The sequence below is a fragment of the Vigna radiata genome, chromosome 7 (assembly GCF_000741045.1).
Source record: "Vigna radiata var. radiata cultivar VC1973A chromosome 7, Vradiata_ver6, whole genome shotgun sequence".
Classification (NCBI taxonomy): domain Eukaryota; kingdom Viridiplantae; phylum Streptophyta; class Magnoliopsida; order Fabales; family Fabaceae; genus Vigna; species Vigna radiata.
In genome coordinates, this window is record NC_028357.1 from 28,730,036 (window position 1) to 28,755,086 (window position 25,051).

The 25,051-nt window shown below is 30.4% G+C and overlaps 3 protein-coding genes across 9 annotated transcripts; 2 read left to right on the forward strand and 1 right to left on the reverse strand.

Moving 5' to 3' along the window:
* Positions 1-4,796: 4,796 nt before the first annotated feature.
* LOC106767195 (BTB/POZ domain-containing protein At3g49900) lies at positions 4,797-7,755 on the forward strand. Its single transcript, XM_014652034.2, has 4 exons — positions 4,797-4,984; positions 5,080-5,149; positions 6,265-6,753; positions 6,859-7,755. Exons 1-4 carry the CDS (start codon positions 4,845-4,847, stop codon positions 7,531-7,533), a joined length of 1,374 nt encoding a protein of 457 aa, XP_014507520.1. The 5' UTR covers positions 4,797-4,844; the 3' UTR covers positions 7,534-7,755.
* A 5,453-nt stretch (positions 7,756-13,208) lies between these two features.
* On the forward strand, positions 13,209-17,655 carry LOC106769169 (adenylyl-sulfate kinase 3). Of its 5 annotated transcripts, none has more exons than XM_022783360.1 (8): positions 13,552-13,689; positions 14,114-14,167; positions 14,510-14,650; positions 15,778-15,927; positions 16,008-16,126; positions 16,258-16,342; positions 16,477-16,523; positions 16,999-17,655. In XM_022783360.1, the coding sequence occupies exons 3-8, from the start codon at positions 14,527-14,529 to the stop codon at positions 17,143-17,145; spliced, it is 672 nt and encodes a 223-aa protein (XP_022639081.1). In that variant the 5' UTR covers positions 13,552-13,689; positions 14,114-14,167; positions 14,510-14,526; the 3' UTR covers positions 17,146-17,655. The 5 variants fall into 5 exon arrangements, with proteins under 5 accessions (XP_022639080.1, XP_014510158.1, XP_022639081.1 ...); XM_022783361.1 differs by having other exon boundaries at positions 14,527-14,650; XM_022783359.1 differs by lacking the exon at positions 14,114-14,167 and having other exon boundaries at positions 13,209-13,689.
* A 1,075-nt stretch (positions 17,656-18,730) lies between these two features.
* Positions 18,731-24,782, reverse strand: LOC106767424. Of its 3 annotated transcripts, XM_022783363.1 has the most exons (6): positions 24,452-24,782; positions 23,862-24,009; positions 22,769-22,839; positions 22,467-22,670; positions 22,238-22,258; positions 21,890-22,155 (listed from the first exon to the last, which is right to left on the reverse strand). In XM_022783363.1, exons 1-6 carry the CDS (start codon positions 24,650-24,652, stop codon positions 22,099-22,101), a joined length of 702 nt encoding a protein of 233 aa, XP_022639084.1. In that variant the 5' UTR covers positions 24,653-24,782; the 3' UTR covers positions 21,890-22,098. The 3 variants fall into 3 exon arrangements, with proteins under 3 accessions (XP_022639085.1, XP_022639084.1, XP_014507801.2); XM_022783364.1 differs by lacking the exons at positions 21,890-22,155; positions 22,238-22,258 and adding an exon at positions 18,731-18,805 and having other exon boundaries at positions 24,452-24,781; XM_014652315.2 differs by lacking the exon at positions 21,890-22,155 and having other exon boundaries at positions 22,211-22,347; positions 24,452-24,779.
* Positions 24,783-25,051: the final 269 nt, after the last annotated feature.

A 25,051-nucleotide genomic window follows, 5' to 3' on the forward strand; every position in this document is an offset into this window, starting at 1 on the left:
TTTAATGTGGTTCACCATTCTTGCCAACCTCTCGTAATCATCCTTCAATCCAATGCATAGACTTGTCAGAACCACTACACCTGCAGATTTACTGACCCAATAGAAAGAAAAGAAAATTTCCAAAAAAAGAAAAAAACAATTATTTACATAACTCGAAACAGAATTGGATGCTATTATGCAAATATTTAAGTGAAAATATACTCATAATTGATTATGTTGTTTACTTTTAAAATATATATGTTCGAATTGAATTGAGATTTCTAACTCAAAACATTTAAAGTTGTCTGTTCCAAAGGTCGGTCATCCTTTCTTGTTCTTTTTTTATTGTTCTTTCTTTTTCGAGAATACAATCTATTTCGAGGAATGGTTAACCTACAGAAGATACTCTTACACTCAAGTTAGATATATTTCATAAAGATGTCACTACTTTATTAGGACAAAAGAAGATGTCTTTACCTTAACAACAATAGTATATTTATATAGCGCCTATGACAGGCAAATCCACTTATTAACCATTAATGCAATATATTTTTAAACAATCAAACTCAATAATAAATGACCATTAACTCCGATATGTATGTTTCATATAATACAATATGTATGTTTTCATTTATTATAATAAAATAAATAACTAAAATTGTATTCTTGATAAAAATAAAAAATTCATTTTTAATTACATTCATTACAAACTTTATTGAAATATACTCATTTTCATTTAATTTAGAACTGTTTCACCTTTTTCTTAAGCTAAACAATATTTTTTTCTCTTTTCTTTCCATTTCTACTCATACTCCAATCCAAACAAACACCTAAACCATTATTTGTCAAAATGATTTCTTTATCCATTTATTCATCTATTGATGTTACTACGTACATCATCTAACAAAGTCTTACATAATTTTTTTTTTAAACAAAAGTAAATTTGAAGTCAAAGTATTTGCACTATCCATTCGAGACAAAATTCAAATGCCTAAGATGAAGTAAAAAAAAAAAAAACCACCACCAATCATAATGATATAATATGTCATAATCTTAAGACAAAACATTTGGAAAATTACATTTCATTGAATGTTTTATACAACTAATTATCAAAGATAAAAATTGAGATAAATCACATATTATACAATAAATCATTGACTAATTGTTAGGAGAAAATGACAAGTGCACCCATCACACGTAACAAGTAATAAATATCATTCATTTTCTATAGAAAGATTTGTAAAAAACATGACAACTCTCCTAATTCACAACTAAATTAGACACAGAGAAACCTTTTTTCTTTGTATTTTTATCAAAGAGTTGGTATGCAACAAGAAATTTAACATAGAGTATTTACAATCATCAATACTAAATTTCATTCACTTCCTTCTCATGCATACACAAATATCTCAATTCTACATTCAAGTCAAAATCAACTCACCAAAAATACTCAAATCTTATCACTAATGACTTTAAGTATGTGATAATTAATCAAGTTCCAAATTCCTTGAATCCTCAACAAACAATCATGCATTAATTTCAAGAGTCTTAAGATTACTAATGAATCAAGTTATATCCATATATACAAGCTCCATTAGGTATCCAATTTCAATTCTATATTCAAAAGATATTTTCAAACACCTCAAGAACCAACAATCAAGCCATGGATGATCAAGCTACAATAAGCATTAAGCATAGAAATATAATATTAACTTTGAAATGAAAAATATATGTATTAACATCACAAAATACACAAGATTTAGTTTATTATATATAAAATAAAAAAATAGGTTTAGCTCTTCGTGGTAGATAACCTAAGGTTTACAAATTGAATAGATAAGGAAGAAATTGAAACCAAACAGAGATGCACACCCTTTTCCAAGGTTCTTTGCCTCTACTCCATTATCCAATCACACTTTCTCTTTGTATTTCCATCTCTAATTTGTGACTCATCTTTCTTTTTAATCCAAAAGGGGCATCTATGGATGAAGATTGAAGCCCAAGAAAAGGAGAAGAGAAAGCTTCCAAGCACCCAAAACAACTTTCAAAGGCCTCTCTTAGTCGCTTTAGGTGAAGAATGAAGTGTGGAATGAGAGAATCCTTAAAACCCTTGTGAAAACATGATTAAATATCCACTTTCGCATATTAGGAGTGATAGACTCACCCAACGACTCCATTCTCGCCTAGCAACTTAAATACTATAGGTTTGGCTGTCATTTTTGGCCAGTGAGTTCTCCTGAAGTTCAATGGTGATTTTCTAGTCGTCTAAGGGCGATCCATTACCGTATAGCCCTACATGTGAGTCTTTTCTTCATGTTTGGAGTGTTGGGTGCGATTTTAGTACCCCTAGAGTGAGTATTTGTCTAAAAATCATTCTTTCTTATCTAATCATGCTTGTTTGAGCTTTTTTTCTTTCCCTAGAATTGTTATGTATTGACTTGTTTTACACTCAAATAGAGATTAGAGATAAAAAAGCACACACAAACTAAAACACAAAAAAACATGAAAACAAACTAAAATTGGATAAAACAAGATAAAAATTATGAAGGAGTTGAATTATTTACAAAAATGTACATATAAAAACACGTAAAATCAACTGTTATCACTAGTATAATGACATGTGGAAAAATTCTATTAATATATTCTAACATATATTAAACTTAACCACTTAATTTCAGCACATATGTTTTAATAAAGTCTAAGCATATGTAGATTTGTTCAACATCATAATAATACTAACATATTTATATAGATTACAATTTATAAGAGATAGACATGATAGTAATACATTGCTAACTTAATTGAATTACGAGTTTACTTAGGTGATGAACTCAAAATTATACTTATTTTTAAATAATTTTAAGTTACTACAATGTCTAGTTTTAGCAGTCACAATACCTAACTTTAGTGTTCAAAATATTTAATGTCACATAAATAAATAAATAAAGTCAATCAAGTTATTTGGTCTGCCAATTGCACTAGCAAACCCAAAGAAGTAGAAAATGTATTAGGAGGAATTCAAACAAGAAAAATAGTACTATAGCAAGATTGATTCGTTAAAGTAATGTATTTATTTTGTGATAAATTTTGTAACGTATAATTTCTGGTGAGTATTCTATTTATAAAAAAAAATGTCAGTAATTATGACTATCGAATTTATAATGTAGATGAAACTTTTAGTAAGAATTTGGAATCACAATATTCTATCAATAAAACCTTAAAAGTTATTTCTAGGATTTGGGACAATTTTTAAAGATGATATACTTTTGTCCATATTCTTAAAGATGATATATTTTTGTCCAAATTCTTGACAAAGGAGGCAAAGTATGTCACAAACTACTAAATTCGTCACAAAATACAATATAATTTTCAATTGATTGATGTTTATCACAAAGTTTCATATACAATAAATGTTATTTTAGTAGTGTTTCTTTTCTTACTTTTATTTATGTTAAGTAAGGAAGAGTCTGAGTTGAGTGTTTTTCTTCAACAATGATCCTAAGTCCTTCATTATCAGTGTATATGTTGTCTCTTTGTGTTCTAATTCTGAACAACATGTGTTACTGTCTTAGGGGAAGAAATGTAAGAAATCGTCGCTCCTAGTTGCACGAAACCTTAGCTTTATTTTGTCCAATATAAATATGTGGATGCAACGAGAACATTGTATTCAGTAGTTTTATTTAAGCAATTCAATTATTTTTATAAAACTTTCTAACTTTGTACAATTATTTATTCAAATAACATTTTTTTTTCATAAAGTAGTTGACATATCTAAAATGAATTGAATTCTTAAAATATTGTATGCTAAGACTTTATTAAAATTTTCAATTAAGAATTAAGGTTTGTTTAAGTTTAAAACGTAATATTGCTATTAATAAATAAAATTCACAATTTTGATTTGAAGTCTCACAAACATAAAATATATTCGTCTAAGTAATTATTTTATGGTCAATATATTTCTTACTAAAAAATCATCAAAGACATTTCAATTGTCGTATTAAATTTTGACGTTTAGCAGTTACAAATTAATAGTTGAAAAAAACGGTTACATATTAATAGAAATACATTAAAAATACAATTTAGTATGATTTAATCAGTTTTCAACGCCAAACATTAAAAGTCAAATTAAGTCATAGTATTATTTTTATTTTGAATTTAGTTGGTTTTGAATTTATAATAATTAAATAGAAGAATTTAGGAAAATAATTTGGGTAAATTGGACGGAATTTGTTTATTTTATATAGTTTAAGTGTATTGATTATAAGTGGTAGTAAAGGATGCTGGTCGTATACCAAATAGGAAAATTTTTTTTCAACAATTTTTTTTTATCATTTTTTTATAATTGTGATAATTTGGGATTGATTTATTTTAAATATACGAATCAATAATATAATAATATATAATCTATTATTAACATATTATAATCTATACTAAAAAGTAACGAATTTAAGAAAATGATGAGTTTTGACGTCATAAATTAAACTGGATGTAAGAAAATAATTTCTATTTTGATAGGGTACTGGGGTATCCGACCGAGAAAGTTAGATGGCAAATTTATCAACGGCGAAATTAATGTGAGAGCATTTATGAGTCGTCACATGTGCCATTAAGTTTTCTTCCCACCCCCAAACATCATTTATGGCCTTTCACCCCAAATTCTTCACCACCCCTAACCTCAGTAGCTATTCATATTTTCCACTTTTAAATCAATTTTATATATTTCTTAGCACTTATTAAACAATTAAAATACCAAATATTTATTGATAAAAAGTTGAATATGTAGTTTCTTACTAAGGTGAATAAAATGATGATAATAAAAGCACTGTGTCCTTCTGTGGATAGTGCGAGAAGCGAGGGAGAAAGAGATGAGGGCTTTGAATCAATTAGGGGCAGTTGAGACCATCTACGAGGAAGAATGCGAGTTTTCTTCAACCTCTTCTCGTTCCCTTTCGCCATCATTTTCCTCTTCTTCTCCTGCATCTCTTCACTCCAGAGTAAAGGCCTGGTACCAAATCCTTCACTCCATCTTTTCTTTCCTTCTTATATATATCACTCTCATTATCTTTACTTTCTCATTTTAATATTACAAAATTCATCCAGGTCCCAGAAAATCGGCCGTCAAACAGATGTTTTGATTCGTGTTCAAGGAACGTCTTTTCCTCTGCACAAGGTCACTGCTTTTCTGCTTCATTTTATGCTCTTCAACTAATATTACTGCCTTATAATAATATTACAGTCATGGATTTTTAGGAAAACAATTTCTTTACCAACTTCATTCTTTAGTAATACACAATCATACCCGCATCCAATTACTCTTACACTCATAATAACAAATTAACATTAATCTTATCTACCAAAATCTTTGCCTCAATTTGTAGTTTTCATACTTGCGATTCCTAGAGTTAAAGAAAAGTTAAAACGCAAACCTGGTTATTGGTAGGATGAATAATAACAATGTTGGATGGCCATCGGAATAGGAGAATAACCTATGAACAGGGTATATGAATCTACTTCCAGCTAGCAATAGAGCGTTAAGGACTACTTTATTTTTTTCAGCATTTCAGGTCAAAATGTTGTTTACACGCCTACATCAATTGTCAATTCTACGCATGCACATCAGCCCCCTTAGGCTTTCAAAATTTCTTATTTTTATTAAATATAATTACAATGTTTAACCACCTATTTTATATAAAAGTACTTCACAATCTTATTATAGAAATAATTTGTCAATATTATTATTATTATTATTATAAGAAGATTGTAAGTGAATATACATATATAAATAAAGAAGATTTCAAAAACACCAGCTTCCTATTAAAACACAGCATTAAGATATTTTCCTAAGAATCCCACTCAATTGAGGTTACAGGAACAGCTAGAGTTAGCAAGCTTATTGACGATGCTGCCAATTGCTGTCAAGTCTCAACCCCATGAACATTGTAAAAGTCAAAAGTGAATCATAGTATGTGTAGTATTCCATCTATTATAAATTTATTTTGTGATTAAGCAATGTTGTGATCATTAGTTGAGTGGAAAGTAATAACATAAGAATCCATTTCATGTATGCTGTGGGAAGCTTCAGTGACGCCCTGTTTTGTCTTGACATGACCCTTTTAGATCAGTGATTGCTTTGCTTTTCATGGCGCGGCTTTTAAATCCTAACAAGTAGGGACATTCCTTTAATTTAATTATTGCCAATTACATAGAAACAAGCGCTGTACTTTTTTGCGCTGATAATGAAACGATGGACACTCATGATGTTCTACGTTTTTACTTTTTTCCCAGGACCGTGTGGTTTCGCAAAGTTCATACCTAAAACGCCATTTAACGGAAACTTCGGACCTCACTATCTCTCCCCCGTTAAACATAACGGCCGAGACCTTCGCCGCTGTAGCCGAATTCTGTTACAACGTCAGAGTGCAGATAACGCCGGCCAACGTGGCCGTTGTCAGAACGGCATCGGAGATACTGGGAATGACGGCAGCAGACGGCCTGAGCCACATTGCCGATACGTGCTTCTGCGAAGTTGTTTGCACCAACCCAGAACAGGCATTAACGGTTCTCCGTTCGTGCATACCGTTACTTCCCGAGGCTGAAACGACGGCGAGTCTCGTTAGCAGATGCATTGAAGCGCTTGTTTCAGTTCACGGCATCACTCGTTTAAATGAGGTGAACGAAATGCAGCCGCGATATTTCCAAATTGTGGCTGAATCATTCGGTAGAAGGTTCGAGAACCACGACGTCCTCTATAAGATGGTTGATTGGTATCTTCAGGTATGACACGTGTCTCGTTTTATTGGATCGAAGGTTTTTTTTATCAGCAAGAAAAAATTTACAATATATCTACTGATCTTAGAGGCATATATGGTATTTGTGAAGGAAAACAAGTTTGCGAAAGTAACGGAGGATGAGAGAAATGGAATATGCAGTTGCATAGATTGCACGAAGCTCTCGAGTGTTGCCCTGGTAGAGTGTGTTCAAAACCCTAGAATGCCGTTGAGATTGGTGATGCGAGCGGTGCTGGTAGAACATCTCAATACTCGCCACTCCATCGCCATAGCAAGCTCTCAAGTTCAACGTCATCAACTTCGGTTTGAGAGTAATGAGGGACGACAACGACGACGTTCCATGACGCTGGGGGACTTCCTCCGTCGCGACGCGGCACTGCGAGAAAGGGAGCGACTGAAGACGGTGATGGATTCCACGAATGCGCGCATAGGAAGTCTGGAAGAAGAGGTGAGGTGCATGAATAGAGTGTTGAGGGAATGTGACGGGAAAGTAGGGGAAGAGGAGAGAGGTGTGTTGGGGTCAGAGCGTTCGGCGAGTTTCCATTTTGTGCCAACTGAGAATGGTAGAGTGAAGAAGGGAGAAAGATGGTCGAGATCGTCTTCGAGAATTGAGTTTGACGGGAGAATGGAGGAACGTCAGGGGAAGAGGTCTTCTTTCTCTGTTGATGTTGAGAGCGTGACTCCGAAGATGAACGGGACTTTCCGGCAGAGGTTGATGATTGGACTCAGGAATGCGTTTCGGGTGCAGAACTCAGCGTCAACTTGACTCCAGAAACAAACCACGCTCCTTACGTATACACAAGTTTGTTTGGAATTGAAGATTGTGGTACATACTTGACAATTGTAACCTAACATCTCGACTATGGTGGAAGAGAGCATCAACATTGCACCTTCTTTTGCTTATTTTTTATTTTTCTCTTCTAAAATAAACATAAATTTCAATTTTTTTTTATAAAATTCATTCCAACCTTAAATTTCTTAATATAATGTTTCATCTCATTTATGTTAAATTTTGTGATTGCAAATCGATTTTTCTATGCTAATATCATGTATACCAAGAAAGGAGTAATTCACTTAAGCAATGTTTTGATGAGGTATATGTTTTAATGAAAAAATATTGATACTATACATTATATTCCGTACGGATCGGATATTAAAAGAATAATAAAATATGACGTTAAAGGAGGAGGAAAACTCGAGAAATCACAAACAATGAAGATAAAGGAAGTTTTGAAAACATGGGGAAAATGTTTCAGGTTTGAATTGAGATTCCTTCTTCAAAGTATTCTGAACTTAAAACTGAATGAGTTTCCTAATAATTCTTCACATCTAATTTGCATTGGTAGCTTTTTTTCTCCTTTTTGTTCAAACTTTTGATATTGAAGTGAAGTCATGGATTTTGTGTGATAATATTTAATAAGAAGTGAGTAATGTGTGCTTAAAATTAACTATTTTACTCGTGTCAAAAATATATAAATATTAAAATGAACTTATTTTTAAATATGATTCATTACCAAAATTTAATTAATAATTAAATATAATTAACTATCTCAACTGCTATCTTAACTAATTGATTAGGAATTATTAATTATTCAATGACTATCTAAAGGTTAAGAATTTTTAAGTGTTTGTCTTAGTCCATTGGTGTATCCATACAGTATAAAAAATAAATAACATATTTGAATGTTCTAACAGCTGAAATTTTGACATTTTCTCCATAACAATTCCTAATTTTATCTATCTTTAAGCCATTCAAACATATATTTATATGGGTGTGGTGTTATTTTAATCTTATTTGTTTTATTTTTTAATCTAAAATTCTAACACATTATTATATTATTATTGTAAAGTGAAGTAAGAGAAGAATCTGAGTATTAAAAAAATATTTTTTTATTTAGTTTTATATTATTGAACATTTGGTTAGTTTTTCTACTTTTAAAGATCTAATGATGCGATGTATTATTTATTGAGACGTATCCTCAAAGTTATATCGATTTAATGAGCATAGATGTTATATTAAAATATATATATATATATATATATATATATATCACGTTTTTTACTCCATTTAATTTTATTATATATGTTTTTCTTATATTTTTATAAATTAAATATGTTTTTAGCCTTTACTTTAATTTAAAATTAAAATTTTTTTTATTCAAAATTTTAATACATTTTTATTTTAAATTTTAAAGATAAATACATATATTCTTTTAATTTAATTATGTTTTTATGTATTAAATGTGTTTTATATTATTATTTGAATTGTTTATATTATTATATATTTTTACTTCAATATTAATTAGAAAATAAGTTTAATATATTAAAAAAATTAATTTAATTGAATTAAAATAATTATATTAATTATTTTTAAAATTTAAAAAATATAAATATATTAAAGTTTTGAAAAAACAAAACATCGTTTATTTTTATAGAATACATCACTTTAGAAAACATAAAATATAAAAATATATCATAATTCAATAATAATACTTATTCTAGAAAATTAAATTATATTAAAAAAGAAAAAAATAATATTTTGACCACTCTAAAAAAAATCAGCATGGCTTAAAAAAAAAAAAAGACTACCAGGTATAATAGAAATGCACAATTTTAATGTGATTAGATTTTTAGCATAAAAATTCCGCAGCCTGAACCGGAATTTCAACAAGTGAAATTAATTTCGGATGTTGTTAGAAGTAAATATTAACCTTAATTGCTAGTCCTCCTTTTGGTCGGGATGTGAAAATTTGGTTTCCCTATTTTTTAAAATAATTAATAAAATATGAATTAATAATAGGTAGTATATATTTTATTAATTCATATTTTATTAATTATTTAACAATATAATATATTGAAATTTTATTTTTATTAAAAATATTAATATAGTATATATATATATATAAATAATTTTTTTAATTTCATTTCAAAAGTATTAAAATCAAATTAAATTAAAAAGATAAATATAGAAAATAAATTGAAATGAAGATAATAATATTCTATATTAATATGTGTTATTATCCTACCATATATTAGCATTATAACGTGTCATGTTAAGAATCTAATACATATATATGGACAATAAATTTTACAAAAAAAAAAAGTAATTCTTTTAAAAATATTACAAATATTAATTGAAAATTTTTTAAAAGGAGAATCTAATTAAAATACTTTTTTCAATAGTTAAAAAGTTAAAAAGCAATTGGATCTTTTTAATATAGACTACTTTACCACATATGAAGCATATGCAGTCCCCAAGACTCAACAAAATAATTGTTACTTATAAGCATCATTTATGCACTTTTATCAAATCATCATGATTTGTTCTGAAACTTGGTTTTTCCATGAAGCATCTTTTTCAACCACCACATATCTACTAAAACTTTTATAGAAAAAAAAATCAGAAACATGTGTAATGTAATATCTCATTTTCTTTTGTAAAGTTTTTACAATATTATTTAACTTGTTTATTTCTTTATCATCTATATTAATAATTTTTCTTTTTATGTATATATTCTTTTTTTTAATTTTACTTTTTAAGTAATGATCTTTTTAAAATAATATCATTTTACTAATTTTATTTTGTAAGTAATTTTTTTAATTTATTTTATTTGTCTATTTTTATTTTTTTTTTAAAATCTAAAATAATTGTTTATAGTAAAAATTGTTTACAGCATACATAAAATCATCTAAAATAAATTTTAAAATATGATTTATAATATATTTCATTTTAATAGAATAATACCATTAAAATAAAACATGATAAATTTAATAGATATAATTATTCATACAGTCTTCATTTTAGTAAGAGTTTGTCAAGGGTCATGCTCTTAAAAAATTAATTATGTTTTAACTTTTGAAAAATGTTTTAATTAGCTTTTTTTAAAGCATGTCACATGTTAATATATGACTTATAATTTTATAATTTTTTACTTTTAAAAAAATTGTTATTAGGTCTCTAATATAACATGTGATATTATAGTGTAATTATCAATACAAATTAGTTTTGATTTCAATCTAATTCTTACATTAAATCTCACACATATACATATACATACATATATATATATATATATATATATATATATATATATATATATATATANATATATATATATATATATATATATATATATATATATATATATATATATGACCGTAACAAATGATAGTATTTTTTATTTAAATAAATATTTATTAAATTTAATTTAAATATTTTTTATTTGGTATTGAAAAAGTCCTTGAAAACGGATTAAATTTTTTTTAATCATATTTTAAAATCTGGTATGAATTTCTTTTGTTAACTGGATATTAAAATTCAATAAAATCTATAATCAGATTTCAAAATTTAAAAAAAAATTCTTAAATGAATTTCTAAATGAGAGACTCTTTCATCAAATTTTAAATTTGGGTTAAATATGTTTTTAGTCCCTATATTTTGGGACGATTTTGGTTTTAGTCCCTCTTTAGAATTTTCTAAAGTTGAAGGATTAAATTGTACCTTAATTTAAAAGAGGAAGTAAAACCAAAATCGCCCCAAAGTATAGGGATTAAAAACATATTTAACTCTTTAAATTTTGATAAAATCTTTAATTGAATTTGAAAATCTTATGTTTATTAAAAAAATCCTTCAACTTTCGAAAACTAATCAATACTTTTACTGATCCACATTTAAAAATTCGATACATATAAAATATAATAAAAATAAACACTAAACGTTATTAGAGTTGTTTGTGAAAATAACTTTGAAATGCATAATAAAAAATCAATTTTTTCCTCAGCTGAGATCTCATGCAGGATAAGTGAGAGAATGACTCTCATTTAATAATCCATTGTGCATGGTGAAAGTGAAAGAGAAAGCATTACCAATAAAATTAACCCTTACAGTAGTTTTATATGCATTATGATGATTCATCTTGGACACTTTACAACTGTTGTAGAAAATAAATCTATTCACTTTAACATAGAAATCAACACTCATATTATAGAAAATAAAAAGTTTTTTTTTTTTTAAATTTATACCCTTTGACACACTATCTGATCAGCACAATTAATAATCATGATCCTTCTAGATTATGAAGATATATCTCACATAAACATGTAAAGTGAAAAGAAAATTCTGTGTGCTAGGCTTTTTGAATTAAATTGGTCTAAAATACATAATTTTAAAGATAAGCAGCATTTTGTCTTCTTTTAGGTATTTAGATAAAAAGAAAACTAGTTGAGTACACGAGTCCCATTAAAGTTACATCCAACCATTTTATATGATTTGGCGATCAACAAATAGACAACACACAGAATTATTGGTCTGCACTGCTCAGAATGAATGGCGCGATTTCAACTTCAGACAAAACGTCATCCACGCCACACGATCATTCCCACCCTAATTGCTTTCGTCAGCCATTACTTCCTCAAAACATCATCGATGTTTCTCTTAGTACAATGTTCATGTAGAAAGTTACATTTTCTGAGATGCTATCGTTGTTTCCAAGCTTTGTTTTTTCTCTGCACGGTGTTTTGTTGAACTTAATTTTTTCTAAATTAAATATTTAAGTTTTTTATTCATTTAAGAAGGAAAATAAACGTTGAAATATACCTGCTCCCTGAATTAGCTATCTTACGAGAATTATAAACTTTCATCATTTTTCTCATTTAATGAAAAGAAATTAGAATATAATTTAAGTTAGTATACAGTACTATAATTGTCTGCTACAGTACAGACGAGACTGTCAACCATTAGTCAAACTGCATAAATACGATTATGAAATTTGACTCATCAGTTAATAGTGTAGACAATTAACACTAATTGTTAAATAATTTAAAATAAAGTGTGATTATTTTGAATGGTAATTGTAAAAATCAAATTCATTCTAAAATTTATAAATATATATTTGAAAAAAAAAATAAATGGTAGTATTTACTACAAAACTGTTAAACATAAAACTAACTTTAATATCCAAATATTTTTCGCAAATACCATGGCTTTAAATGAAAAGACTTAAAAAGATAGTTTTTGAATTTCTTAAACTACTTTCTAGAATTAAACACTGAACTCAACCCTAATATTACTATAAAAGTACCTCCAATATCAATTAAAAACCACAAGAAAATTGATCTAGTCAAATGAAGAAATGTTTTTGCCATTTTTATATTATTTAATTACTTCATACGAAATTTTAATAAAGTGTAAAAATGGTAATAAAAGTGTAAAATAGTCTTCACTACCATTTCTGCATGTATTTTTATACTACTATAAATAATTATTTTATTTATTTCTTAACAAGTGACCTCGTAATAAAACTAAATATGTTTATTAATGTAACCATTACTTAATTATATTTTTTTGTATTTGATTTTTCTTGTTTGCTTTTTTATATTCAATTTGTTAAATAAGTAAAGGTTATAAAATGAGAGTGAATTCATTTAATTAGAAGTGGGATATAGATATTACATGATTATGTTGGGAATATTTGTTATCTGTCCGCCACTGCTTTCATTTTGCTATCACTAACAGTTAAATGCCAAATAAAATCTTCACTGAGCTCTGTATATAAATTACAAACATTAGCCATAACGGAAAACGGTTACGGAGACAATCGGTTTTATTATTTTCGCCGCCTCATTCTTCTTCCTCCGCCGCAGATGATCACCGCCAAAGCACCGCCACCGCCGTATACCTCCGGCTTCTTCCGAAAAATCGAAAGCGGGCCATCGCCGGCGGTGGAGACGCTAGGGTTGGCCAAGCTCCGAGGAATCAATGTCGGCGGATTGTACCGAAGTCGCAGAAGCTTCGTCGCCCACGCGAGATCGAAGCCGATTAAGGCGAAGGAAAACACAGGTGCTTCTTTGATCGATGACTGGTTCAAGCCAATTCAGGCAAAGGATGATTCGGACATAGAGGAATGTGCTACTGCATTTCCTGGTACGGCGATTTTCGTTTTCGGTTCACTATCAAGATCTGGAATCTGGAATTAATGTCTTTTTCTGAAATGCAAACTATAAGAGTCTTTTTGTAGATAAATTTCAACGAGATTCTTTATACCGTGTGGAGAGGAATTTAGACAAATTCGGAATCTTAATTTTTTTTTTAAATTTTAAGTTATAAATAAAAATGCTTCTGTTTCAATTGGTCACGCGCATTCAAATTCAACCATATACTTATTAGAAAAGACGGCGAGGTAAGAAATTCGTGTTGAACCATTTAAAAATTGTACAGCTCAGCTACGTGGGTCATAATCATAATTCAGTGGCGTGTAGCAGAGCAAGCAACTTTTTTCATCTATACTGTGCCGTACATTCAATATAAATTGATGCATTTGTTTCTCCCGGAAAAAAAAAACGAACAGATTCTTGTTGAGTGGCTCTTGAAAGCTGAAAAAGCCTGCTAGGCTACTTTTCTGGTAAGCATCTTCGTCGTGCTCATAAATAATAGAAAAAAAGAAGGTAATTTTACCTTTTTTGCTTTTATTCGTGTTCATCTTTGGAGGCTTGAACTGTTCTTTCCAAGCCTTCTAGAGGTTAAGAGAAACAAACGATTTCTTTGTTGAATTTTGGTTGAGTGGAACTGAAAGTCTAGTTGACTTTGTTGAATTATTGTGAGGATTGGATATTGATGCATACCCATGGGTAGTTGACTTTCCCCCCTTCATTTATTGTCTCTCTTTGAAGCGAATGAATATGTGATTCTTCAGGGAATTAGGGCTCAAATTGTTTCAGAGTTAACCAATCTATTATCTAACTAGGTAAAAATCTCCCCCAGATGTCAAATGTTGGTAACTCAACAAACATTTTGTGGCATGACTGTCCAATTCAGAAACAAGATAGACAGCAGCTACTTCAGCAAAAAGGCTGCGTTATATGGCTAACTGGCCTCAGTGGATCAGGTTTGTGGCATTTTTAGATAATTCTTGTATCAGAAAGTCTTATTAGTTCATTTAATCTAGTAAAGAACATGGTTTGTGCGCTGAGCAAGAATACAGTCCACACTTCTTTTCCACCTATTTTAAATGCCTCTTGGATTCCAATTCTGTTGGTGATTTGTTTTGTAGCTCTGGATGTGCTTCATGTGATTTTGATATATCTTGTCTAATGTCATACATTCAATGATAGTAGAAACAGTGAGCATTCATGTCGGTATGTGCTCCGTTTTTTGTTACTGTTAATGTTGTTATATACGTGACCCTTCAAATGTTGCAGTGTTATCTTTCAGGATTCATTTCTTTAATCTATTTGTAACTACTATTGATAATTTTTCACCTGACACTTGACATCACAGATGTCAAGAAAAGGACATATTAATTACTCTTCAATTTTTCTAGAATATAATAATTTAGGATTGTAAACACAGTGTTCAACTGATCTTGGCATGGGCTAATATACACCTATAATAGACGCTTACAATCACCCAACACATAGTTATACTATTTTGGCACTGAAAATTGCCATGGCAAGTTACGGTGTTGAAATCTCCACAGTGCAAATTACTGATTTTTAGTTGCCTATCTTACAACCAAGGTCTACCAATTTTGTCTTCAATCAATCCCAGCTTTAGTTCAACACTTGTTCATGTGAAATAAAAGTTGAACTTGTTCTAGCCGTAGATTAGCTACCCAGTCAATGAGTCTTATTTGCCCATCTGTGAAGCAAATAATTTAAGTATAATGTAATACATGATTATGCTTACTGTGATTTTCCTCAATTTGTTAAACATAATGTATGATGTATGAGTATTTGGTTTTATATTTTAATTTATTCTCTTGGTGATCTTATATATAAAAAATTCATGCAAGTTAAAAATCTTGAAAATGTGTAACATGTAGCGTGGTGTTGGCTGAAATACTTCATGTCTGTTTTCATATAATTCTGCAGATGAATGAGATGAAATCTCCTGTATTGATTTTCTGCATATATTAGGATATACCATTATTTTCATTGTCCTAGAATCTAGATTCGTTTTCTCGCTCGCATTCTGTTCCAATCTTCCAGTCTTGTTAATCATTATTAATTGCAGGAAAAAGCACTATTGCATGTGCTCTGAGCAGAAGCTTGCACTCCAGAGGGAAACTGTCATATATCCTTGATGGTGACAATATTCGGCATGGTCTAAACCATGATCTTAGTTTTAGAGCAGAAGATCGGTCAGAAAACATTCGAAGGATTGGTGAGTTTTTCTTTCTAGATTCCTCTATATCTTCCTGTAAGATTGTCTATTTCTATTAATAATCAGACATAATTTTTCAGGTGAGGTGGCAAAACTCTTTGCAGATGCTGGTGTTATTTGCATCACTAGTTTAATATCACCGTACCAAAAGGATAGAGATGCATGTAGAGCACTACTTCCGAAAGGAGATTTTATTGAGGTATATTAATATTCTTATTAGTCGTCCAAATAATCGACGTAGTTTGGCCCATGCTGATAGTATTTTGTACAATTATAGAACAAGAAAGGTTCTTCTTAAATCATCGCTAAGGCAAAGCTTACACGTTGCAGGTTTTCATAGACGTTCCATTACAGGTATGTGAAGCTAGGGACCCAAAGGGGCTCTACAAGCTTGCTCGAGCTGGAAAGATCAAAGGTTATCTTAATATAAATTTTCACTGTAATGTTGGATCCGCGTTATCCAACTACATTAACATCATCAGTTCGGTTACATATAGCATGTTTATTTTTATTTTTTCTAATGAATATTGTGGGGTATATATGATGCAGGTTTCACTGGTATAGATGATCCTTATGAACCACCGTGTAGTTGCGAGGTGTGTACTTGTCGCTACTGTTGCGTTGGCATTTTTAAACGTGTTTTTTGAACAACAATATCTGTCACTGATTACTCAGTAAAATCAATGATTGAGTTACCATCGGCATCAACCGTACATTTTGTTAACGAATAACAGAGTCGCAATTAACGAGTAAAAATAGTGTAGTAAAAACAACATTCAATTAACTACTAAATAGCAAATACTATCCCTATTATAATTGAAAATTTTAGTTCTCTTTGTTGGGGATCCAACTTGGAAGGGGAAAATTGTTGTCTTCTGAACAGGGATGTCTAATCTTTGTTCATTTTTGTAATATCTTTTTATTTGCTTTCTCTGAACTAGATTGGATAGGTAGATCATAAGCTTACTAATTTACTATATAAACCAGATTTAGCCTCACGCTTTCCCTTATGAAACTTTTGTCCTGAACTTTAATTTCTGGGATTCTCAGTATTTGTTTATCATTTATTAGTTCCGGTTTTCGTATTCATTTCAAAAGACCGGGGCCTTCATCTTGCAGATAGTACTACAACAGAAAGGAAGTGGCTGTAAGTCTCCCAGTGATATGGCTGAAATTGTGATATCCTACTTGGAGGAGAATGGATACCTGCGGGCATGACTTCATTTTAAAGCCTTTCTTTGTTGATTGCTTTAAAGGGGCCTTTCTTGTAACCTATAGTTATATTGTGTGTAATATAATTTTTGGCGCATAAAAACTTGCTCCTTCCTTGGTCCTAGCCAATCTCTACATGACAGTTTTAAATTAAAATGATGTCATGTGGAAATTAGTTGGGACAATGGTGTTCCCAATAAGTTCTCCTTTCCAGCAGTAAGGAAATCATCGTTTCCTGCAAATCTGCTTCAGGACAAAATAAGAAAAGGTAGAGAACCATGGGGAAGGACGAAGGAGTTACCGCCGATTGGTATATCACCTAGGAACAAAGTATTTATTGTATTTGTTTTGCATCTTTCGCCCAAGAATTGCGCAAGAGTAACTGGTAACACTGGGAGTGCTCGTTGCCGACATTTCTGTATCGGCCACAGCTAGGGATATACATTTTTAGATACCATGAAGTGACCCCTTAAAAATAATTCTTCAATTTCAATGAACCTTAGCAGATTTTAGCAATTTACGAATTGTCAGTTTAGAAAGACGTCTCTTTCAATTTACAAGTAAAGAATTATACCTGGGAACGATCTGAACAGGAGAAATCCACATTATATTATATTACAAACAGTGTGAGGTTTACCATTGTTACGAAAATAGACATGATTTGTTGAAGATTAGGAATCGCAATTAGCCAAACTAATAGTGATGATGGGTATTGAGAATTTGAGAAAAAAATGTGAATGAAGAAGAAGAGAAAAATAGATTTATTGGATAGATGAGAATGGATACATCAGAAAGAGGCAAATGCAAATACCATGTCACCTCGTCTATGCCTATGAAGACTGCGGATAGAAAAGATGCAGAAGACCAATGTCATGGTTACGGAGACCGCAGCAGAGGCCACAGCGTCAAAAGTGTAGGACCATCGGCGTTCTTGCAGTGCCCAAAGCGTTTTGACGAAGCCTCCAACACGGCCTAGCAGCATTGCCAGCAAATGTGGCATCTCTGAAGAAGGATATTGCGATGGTAAGGAGAGTTGGGAAATTTTGGGTTTGTTGGTTATGGAACTTAGTAGCAGCAGATAAAGAGACGACGGTTGCTTCCGCGATGTTTCCTAAGTTTTTATCTTATTCAACGAAATTTTCTATTTGGAAAGCAGTGACAGACAGGGCAGAGTGGGACAGCACTTCTGCAGTTACCCGCATCGCCTAAGTGAAACATGCAAACCAAAGCACAAGAGTAAAGTTTAAATCCTTCTGTCTGCTCTCTTCATTTTCTTCTAATTCTCATTTAATCATTAATAATTCATTTTTTATATACAATAATCTAGTCATGTTAACATGTAATACCTTCGTCTCAAGGTAAAACTGAGTTAATTATTACACTGTGGCTAAAATTTTGTAAATTTCATTAATTAATTTATTTGATCTCTTATCGAGAGAGAGAGAGAAAAAAGTACAAACATTTATTTGAGTAGAGAATAAACAACTACCGATGGAAGATATTATATAACAATATTAGATCTAGGAATTGTAAATATTTATGTCTAGGTATGACAATGTGGATTAGTCTTTCCACATTTGGCCAATAAAATATTGGTTGGAGGGAATCAATCTAGATAAAAATTGGAACTAGTTTTATCGTTTAGCTGCATGATTGGTTTGCAGATCTGCACGTGCAAAATGCATAAACAAATTTTTAAAAAAAAAAAACAAAAACAAAAACAAAAACTACATGCAGTTATTGTAGTAGTATTTTTTTTAATATTTTATATCTTTTATATAAACTATGAGTTTATAATTGAAATAAATTAAATAAACATAATATTAACAGCTACAAATAAATATGTTAAAGTTAATTTTTTCATAAAAAAATTATAATCTAAATTACTAACCATCTTATCTTGACTTCAAAGCATCATTATTGTTTTTCTATTTCAATAACCTTTTTCATAATTATAATATTTTTTATTACCATCATCTGCGTACATTTCAACAATGACCATTAATGAATTTAAAATAAAAAAAGGATTTTACTACTCTCAAATAACATAGGCTTCTAACTAGAAATACAAATAATTCTTTACAAATTTCCAAGCAAGAGATGAAATACTTGTTAAGACTTGAAAATCAATACTAAATGCAAACAAAAGAGTTGGCATATTATTAACTAGTTTATGATTAACATATGATTAACTAGTTTATGAATTAAAATGTAATAACTTTTTTTTTACTCAATTCATGTTGTACTTTTTTTCATCCATCACAAATAGTTCAACCCCACATTGTCATCCATTTATACTAGTGTTATGATTAAATCATTTTCTCACATATCTATAATAAGAAGTGGTCAAATGTTTTTCTAAATAATTGTTATCTTTGTTTATAGCTATCAATCCTTTTTATTATAAATGGTTTAAGAAAACTTTTTGTATATCTCCTTCATTTGAACTAAATATATATGAAGTGTATAATCCATAAAAATATCTTGATGATAATAAAGATAATTGAAATTTAGGAGAACCTAATTAATTCTATTTGAGCAAATTGTTCAATTGAAGGAATTTGAAGGAGTGTAATTGAGTGGATTTGAAGATGATTTTTTTTTTGTTATTTATTTGAGTGAATTTTGAGGTAGTGAATTTAATCGAGAGTGAATTTGGATGTAAATTTTGTTAATCTCTCACATAAATTAAATCCTACATTAATTCTTACAAATTTTACTTCTAAATCCACTCAAATTTACCTTCAAATTCACTCAAATAAACAATAACAAAAATTATCTTCAAATCCACTCAATTACTCTCTCTCAAATTCACTCAAGTGAACAAGGCATAAAAGTTTTGGATCTTTAAGTTTCTTTTGATGCTTAATGTGATCTTAAAAAAAAGACTCTACTACACAATCATAAGAATAAGTTTTTATTTTGTGTATCATTTGTTGAATAATGTACAACATATAAAAGCAAAGTTATCATTATATGCTCTTTTTTCTTAATTCACTAAAAAAATATATGGATAAAAAGTTCATTGAAATGCTTATACACTTAAATTGAATTCTTTAAGGATTACTTTTTATCATATAGGTTAACATCAAATAAATACATAAATATAGGCATCACTAGATAGTTTTCCTTGTAGTAGTTATAACCGTTACACTTTAGTTTTGTAGCAGTTTTTTTTTTTGTTACACTTAATTTTATATAAACTCTGTTCTGTGTACGTTTTCTTTACTTTAATACAATGAAATTTTTTCACAATCTGAAAATTAAGATGAATTATATTAGAAATGTATATATAGGAAAGTCGTCGTTGTACACAGTTATGCCTGAGATCTATAATAATATCGAAATTACATTAAAGATGTAATTGCACCACTTCACATCTCTTACACTCTACAAAATTTGTTTAAAAATTTTCCATTCAACTTTGTTACAATTATGTAGCCTCAACGGGAGAGTTTCTCCAAATCCCGAGAGTATCAAGGAAAGGTTTTGAAAAATAAGACAAAAATTACAAGATAAATCTTAATGGAGGAAGCAAGAAACATAGAACATGAAAAAAGAAGCATGTAATAAACTAAAAGTGAAAATAAAAGTGAGAACATTAGATACCTTAAAAAAAAACACGAGTAAAAGTAAAAGGATAGCTATATTTTAACATAAGATTATATGTATAGATAGTGCGTTCTCAATACAGCTTATATCATCAACACATAGACTTTAACATATCCTATATATATATATATATATATATATATATATATTTCTAATGTAATTCATCTTAATTAAATCACATAATGTGTCACGTGCATGTTAGAAAGATATAAAGTCTTTATACTGTCGTTGCTAACAACACCAAATTCTCTACTCTTTCATGTTAGAATAGAAACAAGTTTCCTCATTAATATACATATTTTTTTTCTCAAAGTTTCTTCGAGAAAACTCGAGCCATGAAGGAAATTGCTTTCGACCATGACTTACAAGCTTACAAAGTTTAATAATCTTTGTAAACAATGCATTTGTTTAGCATTTGAGTCGGCCCAGCTTGTTAAAAATTTCCACTCAGTTCAATAGACTGCGACGCTCAACGTGTGACAATTCCAATTATAAGAATTGTTGTTTAGCGTTAAAGACATTAAGCATAACTTTCATTACAAATTAAAGCATTATAAAACCCTGGTGTGCTTTTCTTTTCTATTTCTTTACCTTTCACGTGTGTATGATCTCTCTTCAAAATGTTTATAGAAATGTTATATTTTACAGTTCTCTGTATATAACTTTTGTTCAAAAGCTTATTTTAATCCTAAGGTATATTTTAATTTTAAGTTTGAAGGCCGCAGTTCGTTTACAGTGTTCTTCTTTATGGCTTCTAAAGTTATTTCTTGGTCTTTTTATAAATGTCTTCTGAAGATGATTAAGGCCAGAGTTAGAAACATTTAGAGGACTGCTACAGACAAACTACGATTCTGTTTTAGTTATTCTCATCAATGCCAATCTTTTACTTTATAAAACAGCTCTACCTGTCAAAAACTAATATTATCATTAACAAGTGTCGATAACATACAAATGTTCTGATCTTTTTATTAATATTACTGTTATTAAAGTTGGCACTGCAAAAACCAATTACCGGTTGTTTGGCATACCAGCTAGTCGCCATTTTCATATGAAAATGACATCATATAGAAATATACATATTTAGTTACCTATGATCGGTTTCAGGTTCACATAATTATGGATTTTGAAGCAAATACTACTGATGTTAAATTTAGAACTTGTTAATTTGTTACTTAATGCTGATCTTAAACTGAACTAGTAAGAGTGAATAAATACACAAAATATCAAAATATTGTAAAGTGTGATATCCACCAAGTATTTTTTTTCGTGGTGAATACATCCAACAAGTGTTTTTTTGTGGCCAAAACATCTAACAAGTATAAGCACTCTCATTCGACTTTCGAAATTCTAATCAAAGGACCCAAAAACACTCCCATGCCCACCAATGGCTGTCCCCATGGAGTACTGAACAAATCTGAGTCAATTACTCACTCTAAAAGAAGAAATAAATATTTCATGTTGCTTGATCTTATCCAAGAAAAGGTACCTTGGTCCTCATACCCAGCAACTGTTTTACATTTTTGGAAATTTGAATGTGGATTTGTGAATGGAGTTGCAACAATATAGTGCAAAAGAAGAAAGAAAAACGTTTCAAGCCTAAATTATAATTCATTAGTATACAACAAGCTACACTAACAAATAAACAAAGGTTTATACAAAAAATAAAATCAAAGTTAAGAGCATGGAAAGAAAAAAAGTCAGCGTTGAGTTTTAACCTGCATCTCCTTGGCCATAGAAGGTAGCCACCTCTCTCCCCTAATCTTTTTTAAATTTTCAACTCTTTCCTCTTCTCTCTTTGCTTTAGCTTTTGCTGCTGCATCTTTAGCTTCAAGTCTAGCTAATGACTTCTTGCATGAATCGTTTGCTGCAGCCAATATATCTATCCCATTCACAGCAACAGATCTAATCCGTTTCCTAAACTGCTAAGGTAGCAGATAGCCGTTAAGAAAATAACCAAATACACACAAAAAAGAAACAATATATACAAGGATATTTTGGGATTAATTAACTATTAGACCTTCTTTGATTTCTCATCAATATCCTCTCCGGGAAGTATTCTAGGCCGTTTCCTTAGTGGTTGGGGTTCATCTGCAGCAATATAATGTAAAAGCCTAAGCCACACATACAAATGCAATCTGGTAATATTTCAAGATTAATCACTAAGCTAACAATTTTGTAACCCTTTTGTGCAATATTTTTATCAATAATAAACTATTTTGAATTTCAATCACTAAACTCATTGAATGGATGTGAGTGTCAGAAATAAAAATCAGTCTTGCTATAATTGGGACCGGAGGCCACCTCATAGCAAGACGTGACATTGAATTCAACTTTTCAAGGTTTGTGTTTAGTTACTAAAACCAAAAATTGTCACAATCAGTAAACCAGTTGTTCACTACTTTACTCAACTTTAATGGTTTTCTATAAACATGTGCTAGTATGACTCTGAATTTCTTCATACTTCATAATTACATGGTCCATGTGATAAGCTGGACCAGTAATTCTGGTTAAGTTGGCCAACTGAGCAAGACCAATGTTCCATAAGTCATAGCAAAGGCCCCAAGCATGCTGCTCTATGGCTAGTGACTAGCGCACAATGACTGACAATTTCTCAGTGGTTAACGACCCAACAAATGGATTATTGCAATGCAGCATCACACAGCATTATATCACAAAGCAGTGCTAAAAATAACTCTAATCTTCTGAATTCTCTGATGTCAACAAAAGATTGCAGAATGGAAAAAGAGATGCATGGCATGCTGATCTGGGCTCCACTTTCTTAACGACTGACGCTGGGTGCGTGTGCACTATTCTGAAAAAGTAGTACTTTTTGTTAACAGCAAGCTACCAGCACCAGCACCAGAAGCTGCTTTTATCTAATGCAGCTTTTTTCATGTTTCAGAGAAGTTCTCAATTTTTCATATGCAAGTCAAGAACAACGGTGACTAGTGACCTACTGCCACCAACACTACCTCAAAAAGCCAACCTACCATAGCATAGTAAAAGCCAACAAAACTACCCAAAATCTAAAATCAACCCTTTATAGGCATAACAATCAATTGCAACAGATATGTTAACCTAAGCCAAGGTGGTACCACATACTTGCTTACCTAAGTGATCAAACACTATTCCTGGCTTAGCATATTTAAACAATCGAATGCCGCATTCATTGATTTTGGGATCATCATCCTCGACAGGGACAGGTTTTCTCACTATCTCTATTGTATTTTCCAATATATCATTCAGAAGCTTTTGCGCCTGTCAAGAACATCCACAGTATATATATCCACATATCATCAAAACGAAACACCAGAAAAGAAAGGGGACAATGGTACACTATGTAATCAGAGTTAGATAGCAAAAGTCCAAGAAAGAGTTGTAAAGTTATAATGAAATGATGAACAATAATTTGGACGAGCTTTTTTTTTTTTTTAAAATAAAAAAAGGTGCTGCAACTGCAACTATGCAGACCACATATTCAGAAATTGAAACGCCCATGAAACTATTTGTATCCCCATTTTAAAAAAATATGCCAACTTAGTAAACAATTCCACACTTTCTGTTATGGTCATGTGTTCATCAGAGTAAAGGGAAAATTCAGATTTTTTTTATTGATTTTTAAAAACATTAACTGGCAACTTCAATATACTCATACTCAAACTAACCTATAAACTGAAAATTGAGAAATTGAAAGGGAAACCTTGATTTGATAGTGCTTAAGCTGTTGTGTTTTGGGTTTGCTGTAATCGTCGTCGTCGTCATTTGGGGGACCATGTTTGGTGGTGGAAGAGACGTAAGTGGTGGTTTGGGCAATGGAATGGATAGCAGCTCTCCAAGCGGCGTCACCGTCTTCTTCGCCACTGCTGCTGCAGTAACCGTTGGTGGGTTCTCCTTCTGCCATGGCTCGCTTTCAACGTTTCGTTCAACACAGGACAGGGCATAACAACAGATTGCCATCATCGCTTCAGTAAGCATGGTCTACGCAACATAATTGGGCTTTCACGTCGCTATGGATTGTTAGGCCCAGTTTGGAATAAAAAACTCACATTTTATTTCAAGAAATTAGCTTTTGAAAACTACTTTTCTGACATGATTCAAAGCCTAATAGAACCAAAATTAAATTTCGGTAAAGTTCCTTTAAAAAAAAAAAAAAATTACTCCCAATTTGCCTGGCTCGTGCCATTGAATCAACGTTCACCTTTTGAACTAATTTCAGGTTAAACTATCAAATTTTTCTTTATCTCTTAAATCGAATCCAGTTTGATACTTTTAAGAAATTCAAGTTAGCTTTTTTTTTTTT

Excerpts from the sequence above, each read along its gene's own strand:
- LOC106767424 (XM_022783363.1), bottom strand. The coding sequence starts at position 24,652 with ATGGCAGAAGGAGAACCCACCAACGGTTACTGCAGCAGCAGTGGCGAA. Across the intron at positions 22,259-22,466 it reads CTATGGCCAAGGAGATGCAG|TTGCTGGGTATGAGGACCAA; the intron begins GTTAAAACTCAA and ends AATGTAAAACAG. Across the intron at positions 22,156-22,237 it reads TGCTGGGTATGAGGACCAAG|TACTCCATGGGGACAGCCAT; the intron begins GTACCTTTTCTT and ends AGATTTGTTCAG.
- LOC106769169 (XM_022783359.1), top strand. The coding sequence starts at position 13,410 with ATGATCACCGCCAAAGCACCGCCACCGCCGTATACCTCCGGCTTCTTC. Across the intron at positions 13,690-14,509 it reads ATGTGCTACTGCATTTCCTG|GTAAAAATCTCCCCCAGATG; the intron begins GTACGGCGATTT and ends TTATCTAACTAG. Across the intron at positions 15,928-16,007 it reads AGAAAACATTCGAAGGATTG|GTGAGGTGGCAAAACTCTTT; the intron begins GTGAGTTTTTCT and ends ATAATTTTTCAG.
- LOC106767195 (XM_014652034.2), top strand. The coding sequence starts at position 4,845 with ATGAGGGCTTTGAATCAATTAGGGGCAGTTGAGACCATCTACGAGGAA. Across the intron at positions 4,985-5,079 it reads CACTCCAGAGTAAAGGCCTG|GTCCCAGAAAATCGGCCGTC; the intron begins GTACCAAATCCT and ends AAATTCATCCAG. Across the intron at positions 6,754-6,858 it reads TGGTTGATTGGTATCTTCAG|GAAAACAAGTTTGCGAAAGT; the intron begins GTATGACACGTG and ends GTATTTGTGAAG.